This window comes from Neovison vison, chromosome 2 (genome assembly GCF_020171115.1).
Source record: "Neovison vison isolate M4711 chromosome 2, ASM_NN_V1, whole genome shotgun sequence".
Taxonomy (NCBI): Eukaryota; Metazoa; Chordata; class Mammalia; order Carnivora; family Mustelidae; genus Neogale; species Neogale vison.
Window position 1 is genome coordinate 55,360,172 of NC_058092.1, and position 14,502 is coordinate 55,374,673.

At 38.5% G+C, this 14,502-nt stretch overlaps 1 protein-coding gene across 1 annotated transcript in view; it reads left to right on the plus strand.

Annotated features, from left to right (window-relative positions):
- DYNLT5 (dynein light chain Tctex-type family member 5) overlaps nucleotides 1–5,561 on the plus strand; it is a 28,199-nt gene extending 22,638 nt beyond the window's left edge. Inside the window, exons 4-5 of the mRNA XM_044236429.1 lie at nucleotides 2,208–2,332; nucleotides 3,401–5,561. Coding sequence (XP_044092364.1) covers nucleotides 2,208–2,332; nucleotides 3,401–3,604 — 329 coding nt within the window. The 3' untranslated portion in view covers nucleotides 3,605–5,561. The remainder of the gene's footprint in view (nucleotides 1–2,207; nucleotides 2,333–3,400) is intronic.
- Nucleotides 5,562–14,502: the final 8,941 nt, after the last annotated feature.

The following is a 14,502-nucleotide window of genomic DNA, read 5'->3' on the forward strand; positions in this document are numbered from 1 at the left end:
TATACATTAAATGTTAATTTAAAAAACTTCCTTGAATAGAATGGGAAACCACTCTCAAATTTAGCCTTGTTTCACTCAAGAATGCAAATGGAACTGTAAAAGATCCACAAAGGCTTGTAGGTGCCTAGGAACTTGCCTACACGGGCTGGTGCCCTATCTCTGACCCCATGAGATGGGAGCAGTCAGGACCACCATAGAGTTGTAAACCTACAAGCCTACCATGTTTATAACTGCTTGTGTGTCCTATAGAACACAGATTCCTACTAACTGAATATTGGAGTTAATCCTCATACTCATTGTATCAGGTGTCTCTCCCTTTAACCAATTCAGATGCATTCCCCCAGGATGATTTAACTGAACAGTTCCCATATAATCATCAAAATACAAGTACTATGTATTGAGCCCCAGGAGGCTGACCTAACTCAAGTACAGCCCCAGGCTGTAACCTTCCAGTTAAGGCTGGCCAGTGGAAAACTTCAGTGGGAAGTCAGAGTGGGAAGGAGTGTGAGCTGGGGTCTTTATTTCCCTCAAACCCTGACGGTGGTTCATCTCACCCTCTTTGCATCCATCAGCGGAAAGGCATAGCTGCCCTCAAGGGAGGGCTCTCCATGTGCCTCTAATGGATCTCATAAGAGTTCCCTTCTCAGACCTCTCAAGCCTGGGTTAGGATGCGGTGACACCCTCAGTGTCACTAGCCAAGGGACACTGCACTATCCTTTCGTCCTGTTTCCTGCTTGGAACTTCCTAAGGAGTCTCTTTAGTAAATCCTCCAGGAGTTGTCCTACTTTTAGTGTGCCATATGTGTCTTGAGACCCTGATACAGTCATTGAAAATAAACAACGAAATGATACTAATGACTAGTTAAATAGAATTGAATATAATTCTGGATCTCAGTCCTTTTTCTGTATCAATTCAGCAACTAATGACAGAGCCACTATATGCCAGGCTCCAGGCACATGTGCATGCCATGCAATGGCAGAGAGATGATGAGGTTAATACTCCCAGGAGGGACAAGGAAGATTCCTGGGATGCAGAATAAAGAAGATCCATCTGAAGCCTCTGCTGTGAACATGGACTAAATGTGGTTAAGAATAAAAGCCCCAGTCAGATAAAACAAGAAGTACCTCCCAGCTCTGCCACTGTGTGATTCTGGGCAAGTTACTGAATGTATTTAAACCTCTGTTTTCCCGTGTGTGAAATGGAGATAATAATAAAATTCACCCCAATGATTTATTGCAAGATTATGTATGGTAATAAATATATACTTATCACAATACATGACATGTAAAAAATGCTCAATGAAAGTAGTTATTATCTGTACTATGATTACTACCTATACAATGTTTACTTCTATTTAAATTCAGAAATCACACATTAAACCTTTCTTCTGCCCTTTGCATTGTATTAAACTCTGAGGAGGATAAAATCTGATCTAGCTTACCATTTCACTGGGGAGAAAGGCAGAAATGCTTTAGCTATTGTCAGGTGGATTTGGAGCAGTGGGGACCCAGAGAATTGGGGGTACTGAAAAGAAGGGATTTTTTTTTTTTTTTTTTTACCTGAGGAGAAGAAGAAGGCTGCCTGGAGAAGACATTTCAGCTGGCCTTGAAACATGAGTGGATATTTTTCAGATGAACAAGATAGGGAAGGTCATCCCACTTAAAAAGAGGAGCAAGAGCAAATGTCCACAAGCATCCCTTGAAAGACAGAGGAAGTTCAAGAGACTGGAGCAGCAGCCACAGAGTGGGCTATGGTGGGGGGCAAAGGGGTTAGAGGCGCTGGACCTTAGACTTTGCTGCAGGAAATGTCAGCCAGATCCGGGTTTTAGAGCGACCCCTCCAGTTGTAGTGTGGTATACATAGATTGGTGACAAAAAGCTGGGGTTGTAAGAGCTGGGGTCAGTTAGAAAGATGCTGAGACTTTAAAGTAAGTCATTAATAGTGGGAACTGGGAAGGAGGATACTTTCAATATCAAATCTCAATGGTATTGACCACACTCTTTAGGTAGTCTAATAAATGGCAGAGTGTGTTTTCTTCTGGTCCTTTGCCAGAGAACCTGTCTGGAAGCCTAATTAAGACCACTTTTTCCTTAAATAGAGGCCACCCAGAAGATGAAATGTCTCTCCATGATTCAGTACTCTTTTGATTAGACGATGGGTGGGCGGAGAACATTTGAAATCACTTAGAAATTTCATCTGTATTTTCAGGTCCCACCCAACATTTTCCTGTGGTCATTGTCAATCAAATCCTGAAAGATGTGTTAACTAACTATCTGCAAGAAGAGCAATATGAACCAGAGCTCTGTAGACAGATGGCTAAAACAATTTCTGAGGTATATATGTGATTTTCCCGGGGTTAATTAGAATATTGTTAAGAGGACAACCACTTACTTTTTGATGAAGGCAATTAATTTGCAGTAGCAGTAAAAATGCTTATTTATATTTTATGAAAATATTTATGGGTTCATATTCTGTGTGTGCGTGTGTGTGTGTGTGTGTGTGTAAAAAGCCTTTGCCTAAGACAACTATTATGTGTATCATTTTGCATGTATTTTGTTTAAAAAATGTTTACAAATGCCCATTTATTAAAAAAAAAAAAAATTATTGCCGGGGCACCTGGGTGGCTCAGCGTGTTAAAGCTTCTGCCTTCGGCTTAGCTCATGATCTCGAGGTCCTGGGATTGAGCCCCACATTGGGCTCTCTGCTCAGCAGGGAGCCTGCTTCTCCCCTCTCTCTCGGCCTGCCTCTGCCTACTTGTGATCTCTGTCTGTCAAATAAATAAATAAAATGTTCGGAAGAAAAAAAAATTTATTGCCAAAGATATATTTTAGTGATCATTTTCTCTTGTTCAAGCTAGTTTTCTTGATTGCCATCGAATACAGATATTGTGGTCTTTAAATACATTTCTATTTTTATCAGCTAAAGTGCCGGCACTCCATTAGGTTTTCTTTACTTTCCTCTTTATAATAACAAGATCTTTAATAAACATTCATGGTTAGTCCTATTACAGGAGACTCCAGACGTGTGCTCCCTTAATTAGACGTAAACAAGGTGGTATAACTCTCACGCCAACATTCTTTGAAGGGAAGCCATCCTAACATAGATTTTCAAAGAATGTAATAAATCCTTTAAATCCTGTTCTCTGGATTACAGTTTTTTCATGTGTCTTAGAAAATGTAGATTTATTGCCGGTGCTCTAATTTTGTCTCTAAATGTCCTATCTCAGAAGACTAGTGCTTAAAGGAAATCATAGTGAAGTTTCTACAACAGTTGCTAAAATTATCTACAACACATCATGTGATTTTCTTAAATCCACCATATTTATGACAAAGATAAAGACTCCTAAGTTTCAGAGTGACTAATTAAGGATCTTTTTTTGCTATTCTTCTTTCAATTTCTAGGTTATTAAAACCCAGGTCAAGGACCTGATGATTCCACGGTACAAGCTAATTGTAATTGTTCACATCGGACAACGGAAGAGTCAGAGCATTCTTATTGGAAGCAGGTGCCTCTGGGATCCGAAAAGTGACACCTTCTCATCTTCTGTTTTCAGAAATTCTTCTCTCTTTGCTCTTGCAAGCGTCTATGCAGTTTACTTTGAGTGACTGAAAATAAATCAGTTCTTACTTTTTTTAAATCAAAATAGACCATATCTATGTACACGAAAGCTTTACTGCCCAAAAGTTTGAGAAAGAAACAACACTAATATTTCAAACAATTGGAATTTTTGGACTTTTTTATGCTCCTCTAAGAATTGAGGTAGGGAAGGGAGGCACAGGAAAGACTCTTGTTTATCCAGAGGAGGAACCAAGTCTTGGTTCTGCTGGATTGTTCCTCATAGACATGGATTCTTACTTTTGGTACTAATTATTTTAATTGCTCTTTATAGCAAGAATTTAAATTTCCTGTGTTTTTTTTTAATGAAGAGAAGTTAAAAACAAACAAACATGGCTATATACCCTGACCAATAACAGGCAGAAGAATATTCAGCATGGTATACAAATGATACACGTGAATGTGTCTCAGTGCTGCATATAAAAGAATACTGGTTTTCATTTCGTGCTTAATAAATTGAGCAGCATTCATTAACTGCAATTATTGTTACATGTACCTGACAGTTGAAACTGCTGAGGTAGAATTAATGATTTCATAACAATTATCATCGTCCCACGGGGCTGTTCTAGCTAAAACTAGAAGCTCTTGTGGGTTGCCTGCACTTTACAAAACTGTGGGAGAACTGAATGTCGGCTCTACAGTAATGGAAACTCTAAAGTGAACAAAGGCTTTTAGGGCACTGCAATAGACATTGCCGTATTAAATATACATGATGTTTAATAGGAAATGTATCTGTAACACTTAAAATCATCTATTGGAAAGAGACACCGCTTTTAAATAAACACTCTTTAAATGGGTTTTCCTTGGCTAACAAACTTTTTACATTAAATATATAGCTGGCACATGTTTTATTAACAAATAAAACATGTGTATTTACTATTTTGTTCCTATGAATTTAGTGCAAAAGTGACCCAGTGCAGCTTTGAATGGATGGTGCTAAAATTTACAGGGGGCTGAAATAGCTTATTATTCTGCCAGTTAATGTAGCTTGTCCCATGGATCATTTATTTTTACAGAGCTTTCAACCCTTTGTGTGCATATGAAATGATGCCGAGACGTTGTTCCCGGATGGTGAGTGAACTGCCCAGAGGACATTTGTTAAAGGTCAAAGACCAATTGTACACATGTGGAGAAAATTAGAAACGCTGTAGTCTTAAGAGAAAAAACTGATGTGTCATTCATATCAAAAAGAATTTAACAAATAGGAAAACGGTCAATGTTTTATAGCTTTAAAATGTATTGATGTCTTATTTTCCCCCAAAAGAATCTGTACTAAAATATATATATATATGTATATATATATACACTTTTAAAATCCCTTTCCTTCTACTTGTTCTGGCTTTTAAGGTAGTTTTTCAAAATGAATTAGTCAATTTTCCTTATTTTTTTCTGTTACTGCCTTATTGGGAATATGTATAATAATTCATCACAACCAATATTTGTCCATCTCCATAGGCCACTTTTGAATCTGGATTAGATCATAAGGAGAGTAAGTAAATGAGCTGCATATTTTCATTACACATTTGTGAACATCTCTTGTCTTGGAGCAGTAGAAGGGGCAATCCTACTGCAATTTCACATGAGTAAATCAGAATGAAGAAAATTCCTTAGCAGTTAGAATGTCCACTACAAAAACGGCTTTTTTTTTTTTTTTTTTTTTTACGGCTTTATTTTTTTAGAGTCCTAACATCTCATCCATGAGATAATTTCTTACCATCTGTCCCAGGCTGTGTTAGAATCAAAACCTTAAAACATGAAAGTACTTAAAAAGCAAAAAAGAGTCAGTTAAACAGCCTATTGCCATATACTATAATTCAGTCAATGATGAAATCTAGAAATTATATAGCAGCATAAGAATATACAATAAAAACCCACTAATTGCGACTAACTTGGAAGAGTGCTGGTTATCACAAAAAGCCTGATGACAGGAAGCTTTGATGGATGCATTAGCTAACACCGTGGAGGTAATCATATTGTAAAATACAAATGTATCATGTCAACACGTTGTATACCTTAAACTTACACCATGTCAATTGTATCTCGGTTTTAAAAATAAAACTTTTTTTTTTTTTAAAGAAATGACACTGTAAATTTGAGAGAATTGTTTTACTTTGAGACACCCTGAATTTTCCTAGTATTTTGCCTTCCCAATTGGGGTTCATCCTAAAGTGACGTCCTCCTTCCCAGACCTGCCGTGCCCACCCTTACTGCAGAACCCTCACTCATGCTTTTCCCTACTCAGCACACCCCCTTTCACTTAAAGCAACTTTCTTTACTTTTCAGCATCAAACTCTAGTCTTTTTTTTTTTTTAAAGATTTTATTTATTTATTTGACAGACAGAGGTCACAAGTAGGCAGAGAGGCAGGCAGAGAGAGAGGAGGAAGCAGGCTCCCTGCTGAGCAGAGAGCCCGATGCGGGACTCGATCCCAGGACCCTGAGATCATGACCTGAGCCGAAGGCAGCGGCTTAACCCACTGAGCCACCCAGGCGCCCCCAAACTCTAGTCTTGTCTTTTCTCTAAATCCTTCTCCATCCATTCTTTCCCTCCTCTTCTCTCTCTGCTTTCACCTCTCATAGTTGGGCTCCTGATTGTTCACTAGGTAATCTGTGAATAATAGATTGTGAATTACTAGACTGAAAACATCTTGAGTTCATGGACCACATATCCTGACAGAACCAAACAATAAAACTGAACACATTTTAACTTTCAAGTAAGATCACAGGCACTGGTTGCCCTCTGCTACCTAGTTACCAACAACAAAGATAATAGTAACACAGAGTTTAACTCCAGAGGAACTGGGATGCTATAGGGATAAGTACACAAATGACCACAGTACAGGCTAGAATATGTTTTCATAAGAAAAGTCCAGAATACCTTTATCTGCTCAAGGGAATTGGGCACAGCTTCTGAAGGAAGTAGCACTTCCTTGGACTATGAAGTTGCTAAGTAGAATTTCAACAGACAGAGGTGTTCAGAGTACAGGAAGACATCTAGACTGGATAAAACACAGTGTTCATGAAGATAAGTGGTTAGAACGCAGCCTGGAAGGGTCCGTGGATGGTAACCTGAATGTCTGGGCAGGAAAGCTACACTTGAGTAGTCTGAAGGCTTTTCATTCAGCTCCTCAGGTATGAGCAGTGACCCTTTAAGAAGACGAATCTGTCAGTAAAAAGCAGGAAGACCACCCAAGAGACGGGAGAGGTAATGAGAAGCTAAACTGAGTGAAATGGAAAGGAGGGGACAGTTGAATGGGACGGTTTAGGGACAGTTTTCATGACGAGGCAAATCGGAAGGAGGAGTCCCAGGTGACCAAGAGGCTCTGGATGTTTTCAATCTCAGATCTGAGTCCCGCTGTCCTAGTCACTAGTTAAGTAAGTGACCTTAAGTAAATGACATAACTCACTTAAGCCAAAGCTTCTTCATCTTAAAGCAAAACAGTGATAAAGCTGGTATCCACCTCACAGAGTTTTTTAGACTGCGGCAGAAGGTGGTGAAGAGGGCAGCTATCAGAGCCAGCCCCATGAAGCCCAACAGTGGCTCTAAGCAAGGGGCTTGGAGGGGTCGCCTTGCTTGCTAAAAACAAGCAATAATACATGTTTACTAAGCGCTTATCAGATGGGAAGCCCTCAATCAATAGTAGCTCCCATGATTGTAGTTGAAAGTTTTGAGTCTGGGCAACTACATCAATGGTCCTGGTAGCAAAAATAAAGGAGCCAGCAAGGAAGAATTTGAGGACTAAAACACCAAACTTGATTTTTCACTTGTTGAATTTAAGTTAATAACGGCCGTTCAGATGGAAATAGCCTGAGGCAGCTGAAAAAGTGGGACTGGAGCTGAGCTACATCAAGATGAGAGATTTGGACTTGGCAGTCATCCAAATTGAAACCTAACATCTTCCTCCTGCTTTATAAAATATTCATTAGTGGCGGCAGCAGCATCTATAGTGAGTACTAATAGCAAATTACTAAAAATATAGTTAACTCTGGGAATATCAGCACGAAAACCTCCCCCAGAATCAATACGAAAATTTCCCCCAAAACCAAAATTAAATGAAGCTTCTATTTCTTTATATCTTGGTTATAAAAAATCTCTATATGATCCATTTCTGTTGCCAGATATCATAAGAAATAAATACATCAGCATCTCAAAAACACATTGGTATCTTGAATGGAAATATCAGTGCTGTTGTCTATTGTCATTGTGAACAGAATGACTTTAAAGAAAATGTAATAGGGGGGCCCTACAAGAGAGTTCAATAGATTATGTGCTGGGAAATTAAGCGCTATTTCAGCTCACTGATTTAAAAAAAAAAAAAATGTTGGGAATTATCCAGTATAGAGGATGATTTAAAAAACAACAGTTAAGAAATTAGAGCTTTTAAATGTAGCATTTTAGAGAACGAGCCCTTACTTTGTTGAGACCATTACTCGACCTGTCTTTCTAGATATTATTCAACCATTGCATTAAGAAAAACTCAATATTAAATACTTATTGGTAATTTACTATGCTTTTTTATTCTCAAAATTCTTAAGGAAGTGATCACTCCCAACACCTCTGCTGCTTCCACTTTTCCCTGCTGCTATCTGTTCACATACCATGATGCCCTTTTTTTTTTTTTTTTTTTTTTTTTTTTTTTTTTTTTTTTTCCCAATTTATTTATTTTCAGAAAAACAGTATTCATTATTTTTTCACCACACCCAGTGCTCCATGCAAGCTGTGCCCTCTATAATACCCACCACCTGGTACCCCAACCTCCCACCCCCCCGCCACTTCAAACCCCTCAGACTGTTTTTCAGAGTCCATAGTCTCTCATGGTTCACCTCCCCTTCCAATTTACCCAAATTCCCTACTACTCTCTAACGCCCCTTGTCCTCCATGCTATTGGTTATGCTCCACAAATGAGTGAAACCATATGATAATTGACTCTCTCTGCTTGACTGATTTCACTCAGCATAATCTCTTCCAGTCCCGTCCATGTTGCTACAAAAGTTGGATATTCGTCCTTTCTGATGGAGGCATAATACTCCATAGTGTATATGGACCACATCTTCCTTATCCACTCATCCGTTGAAGGGCATCTTGGTTCTTTCCATAGTTTGGCGACTGTGGCCATTGCTGCTATAAACATTGGGGTACAGATGGCCCTTCTTTTCACGACATCTGTATCTTTGGGGTAAATACCCACGAGTGCAATTGCAGGGTCGTAGGGAAGCTCTATTTTTAATTTCTTGAGGAATCGCCACACTGTTCTCCAAAGAGGCTGCACCAACTTGCATTCCCACCAACAGTGTAAGAGGGTTCCCCTTTCTCCACATCCTCTCCAACACATGTTGTTTCCTGTTTTGTTAATTTTGGCCATTCTAACTGGTGTAAGGTGATATCTCAATGTGGTTTTAATTTGAATCTCCCTGAGGGCTAATGATGATGAGCATTTTTTCATGTGTCTGATAGCCATTTGTATTTCTTGATTAGAGAAGTGTCTGTTCATATCTTCTGCCCATTTTTTGATGTGTTTGTCTGTTTCGTGTGGGTTGAGTTTGAGGAGTTCATTATAGATCCTGGATATCAACCTTTTGTCTGTACTGTCATTTGCAAATATCTTCTCCCATTCCGTGGGTTGCCTCTTTGTTTTTTTGACTGTTTCCTTTGTTGTGCAGAAGCTTTTGATTTTGATGAAGTCCCAGAAGTCTATTTTCGCTTTTGTTTCCTTTGCCTTTGGAGACGTATCTTGAAAGAAGTTGCTGTGGCTGATATCGAAGAGATTACTGCCTATGTTCTCCTCTAAGATTCTGATAGATTCCTGTCTCACGTTGAGGTCTTTTATCCATTTTGAGTTGATCTTTGTGTACGGTGTAAGAGAATGGTCGAGTTTCATTCTTCTACATATAGCTGTCCAGTTTTCCCAGCACCATTTATTGAAGAGACTGTCTTTTTTCCACTGTATATTTTTTCCTGTTTTGTCGAAGATTAATTGACCATAGAGTTGAGGGTCCATATCAGGGCTCTCTACTCTGTTCCACTGGTCTATGTGTCTGTTTTTATGCCAGTACCATGCTGTCTTGGTGATCACAGCTTTGTAATAAAGCTTGAAATCAGGTAAGGTGATGCCGCCAGCTTTATTTTTGTTTTTCAACGTTTCCTTAGCGATTCGGGGTCTCTTCTGATTCCATACAAATTTTTGGATTATTTGCTCCAGCTCTTTGAAGAATGCCGGTGGAATTTTGATCGGAATGGCATTAAAAGTATAGATTGCTCTAGGCAGTATAGACATTTTAACGATGTTTATTCTTCCGATCCAAGAGCATGGAATGGTCTTCCATCTTTTTGTGTCTTCTTCAATTTCTTTCATGAGTGTTCTATAGTTCCTCAAGTATAGATCCTTTACCTCTTTAGTTAGGTTTATTCCCAGGTATCTTATGGTTCTTGGTGCTCCAGAATAGACCACATACTGGGTCACAAATCAGGACTCAGCCGATACCAAAAGACTGAGATTATTCCCTGCATATTCTCAGATCACAATGCTTTGAAACTGGAGCTCAATCACAAGGAAAAGTTCCGAAGGAACTCAAACACCTGGAAGCTAAAGACCACCTTGCTTAAGAATGCTTGGATCAACCAGGAGATCAAAGAAGAACTGAAACAATTCATGGAAACCAATGAGAATGAAGACACTTCGGTCCAAAACCTATGGGATACAGCAAAGGCGGTCCTAAGGGGAAAATATATAGCCATCCAAGCCTTGCTCAAAAAAATTGAAAAATCCAGAACACACCAGCTGTCTCTACACCTTAAAGAACTGGAGGATCAACAACAAATCAAACCAACTCCACACATAAGAAGGGAAATCATCAAGATTAGAGCTGAGATCAATGAGGGAGAAACCAGAGATACAGTAGAACGTATCAATGAAACTAGAAGCTGGTTTTTTGAAAGAATCAATAAGATCGATAAGCCACTGGCTACACTAATCCAAAAGAAAAGAGAGAAATCCCAAATTCATAAAATTATGAATGAAAGGGGAGAGATCACAACTAACACCAAGGAAGTAGAAACAATCATCAGAAGTTACTACGAACAGTTATATGCCAATAAGCTTAGCAACCTTGATGAAATGGATGCATTCCTGGAAAAATATAAACTACCAAAATTGAACCAGGAAGAAATCAACAACCTGAATAGACCGATATCTAATAACGAGATTGAAGCAGTGATCAAAAATCTCCCAAAAAACAAGAGCCCAGGACCTGACGGATTCCCTGGGGAATTCTACCAAACCTTCCAAGAAGAAATAACACCTATTCTCCTGAAGCTGTTTCAAAAAATTGAAGCAGAAGGAAAACTTCCAGACTCTTTCTATGAAGCCAGCATTACCCTGATCCCCAAACCAGGCAAGGACCATACCAAAAAGGAGAATTTCAGACCAATATCACTGATGAATATGGATGCTAAGATTCTCAACAAGATCCTAGCCAACAGGATCCAACAACACATTAAAAAGATTATCCACCATGATCAGGTGGGATTCATCCCTGGGCTACAAGGATGGTTCAACATTCGTAAATCAATCAATGTGATACAACAAATTAATAGGAGAAGAGAGAAGAACCACATGGTCCTCTCAATTGATGCAGAAAAAGCATTTGACAAAATCCAACATCCGTTCCTGATTAAAACGCTTCAAAGTATAGGGATAGAGGGAACATTCCTGAACCTCATCAAATCTATCTATGAAAGACCCACAGCAAATATCATCCTCAATGGGAAAAAGCTTGCAGCCTTCCCGTTGAGATCAGGAACAAGACAAGGATGCCCACTTTCACCACTCTTGTTCAACATAGTATTAGAAGTCCTAGCAACAGCAATCAGACAACAGAGAGAAATAAAAGGTATCCAAATTGGTAATGAAGAAGTCAAACTCTCTCTCTTCGCAGATGACATGATTCTTTATATGGAAAACCCAAAAGACTCCACCCCCAAACTACTAGAACTCATACAGCAATTCAGCAGCGTGGCAGGATACAAAGTCAATGTGCAGAAATCAGTGGCTTTCTTATACACTAACAATGAAAATACAGAAAGGGAAATTAGAGAATCGATTCCATTTACTATAGCACCATGATGCTCTTGCAAACAGTGGGAAGTAGTGCTCCAGGCCAAATCTGCCAAATCTGCCAAGGGTTTCTTTGGCCCCATTCTACCTCAGCTCTCTTTTGAATTCATTTCTTTTGAGCAGCAATGTGATGTAGTTGTTTTTTGTTTGAAGTCATTTTTTTGTTGTCATTGTTTTGTTTTATTTTGTTTTGTTTTTTAAGCACAGATTTGAAGACATATACTCATTTTAGCTTCCAACATTTCCTAGCCGTGCAACTTTGGGCAAAGTGGCTAATGTCCTGAGCCTCAGTTTTCTGAAAGGTAAAAATGATTATAATAATGATCACTGCTTGTTATTAATCAGTGATCAATGACCACTGCTCATGTTCTTGCCCTGGAGACAGAGAAAGAATATACATGTAAAATGTCTAACCCATCGTTGACCTTTACTCTAGACATCCAGTTTCTTCCTGCAGATCCTGTTTTCGTAAAGAATTTCTGCTCATGGGGTGCCTGGGTGGCTCAGGGGGTTAAAGCCTCTGCCTTCAGCTCGGGTCATGATCCCAGGGTCCGGGGATCGAGCACCGCATCGGGCTCTCTGCTTGGCGGGGAGCCTGCTTCCTCCTCTCTCTCTGCCTGCCTCTCTGCCTACTTGTGATCTCTGTCTGTCAAAAAATATATAAAATCTTTAAAAAAAAAAAAAAAAAAAGAATTTCTGCTCACCACCATAAAGTAATACCCTAGATTACTTGGTTCCTTTCAGTTCAAACTTTTAATTATCTGCTACTGCCATCTTTGAATGTCAAAAATCTCTTCCTCAAGTCCACACTTATTATAAAATCTTATTCATCCCCAAATTTAGCTTCTTTTTGCTAATCTCTCCCTGTTTTCATACTTTCAATCAGATGTCTTGCCTTCACTTCAGTACTTTCCTAGTTTCCTAGTTTCTCTTAATGTTTTTACTTATTGCTACTTATTTTTTCCTGTCTTGTGTCCATTTGAGCTTACAGTTTTCTTCCCTTCTTCACATGCGTGAACATAGAACACTACTATAAGGTTTTGCTGAGGCTTAAATATGTTAAGTATCTGATTAAAGTTTCCTGTAATTTCTCCTCAGTTTCTTTCATCACGAGTTTAACTACAGTACACAACACACCCCCTCCACCCTTGTGCAGGACAGAACTTGAAACTTGTGGTTCTCCACCCACCCACGAGGCTATTTCCCTACTTAGCAAGGCAGGAAACCAGTATAACCAGTATGGGAAGCATTAAGTTTCACTTTCCATTTGTAATCAAAAAAGGAAAACTGTTGCTTCTCACAGACAGCAATGAGGATGGATCATCTAACTGTCGAAAGGACAAAATACCCAGCCTGATTTGTGCAGGGGGTCCTGGGAAATCACTTTCAAAATTCATATGAGAAATACAAAAACTTCGAGAGCCACTATTTCATTTTGAAACTAAGGAAAAATAAACCATATGTTGTTAGTTAATCATAAAAATGCATTATCTTTATTTTTTTCTTTAAGAAAATTTATTCTATATCAAGAACTTTACTTTGGTAGGAGAGCTAAAAAATTAACACCACAGCTGCATCCCACTTCATAAGCACAAGTGAAAGCCTTCTAAGGACCCACTCAGAGAACCGGGTCGATGTGAGGAAAATTAGACAATTAGGAACTATCCGTAAGTATAGGCCAGCAATCAGTAAGGGGCAAGATAGTCAATATTTTCAGCTTTGAAGACCATATGGTCTCCAACATAACTATTTAACTCTGCCATTGAGATAAAAGCAGCTACGGACAGTAAGTTACCAAGTGTTACTGTGTTTCAGTAAAAGTTTCTTTATGTAACTGAAAGTTTAATTTTACATTTTCCTCTAGTATTATGAAGTTATTTTTCTTTTGACTTGTTTCCAACTATTTAAAAAGTAAAAACCTTTCTAGCAGGTGAGCCATGCAAAATCAGACAGTTGGGCATATTTGGCCCATGGGCCATATAGTTTGACCACCTGGCTTCTAAAGGGTTCACCTCAGTGGAGAAGAGAACTGGAATCATAATAAAGAAGTTGAGATTTTAATATATTTAGCAGAATGTGGAAAATAAGCAGCAACAACATAGAAAATGACAATAGCATTTCTAAATTAGTAAGTGAGAAAGAGGGATTAGCCATGCAAACAAAAAATCAAAATGAATACTAGATTATATAGAACATAATCAAGTATATCATGTCACTCATTAAACATGAATTTGTTTTATTTTCCTATCAAGTTGAATTAACAAAAGCCACAAATAAATAAAAAACACATTCAGTTCCTCTGATAAACAAAATACCAAATTAAAGAATAAATAGAAAATAGATTTATTCCGAGAACGCAGAAAAATTTCAACATAAGGAAAGCTATCAGTCATTCTTCATCATAACAAAAGAGAAAAATATCATATGATATTAAATAAAAAATATTTTAAAATATCATATGATAAGTTAAATAGGTATTTGATAAAATTGGGAAGCTATTTATAAGAAAATAAGTTCTTAAGCAATTTGTAATAGAATAGCACTCTTGGGGCGCCTGGGTGGCTCAGTGGGTTGAGCCACTGCCTTCGGCTCAGGTCATGATCACAGGGTCCTGGAATCGAGCCCCACATCCGGCTCTCTGCTCAGCCAGGAGCCTGCTTCCTTCTCTCTCTCTCTGCCTGCCTCTCTGCCTGCTTGTGATCTCTCTCTGTCAAATAAATAAATAAAATCTTTAAAGAAAAAAAAAAAGAATAACACTCTTGAGATGACCAATATT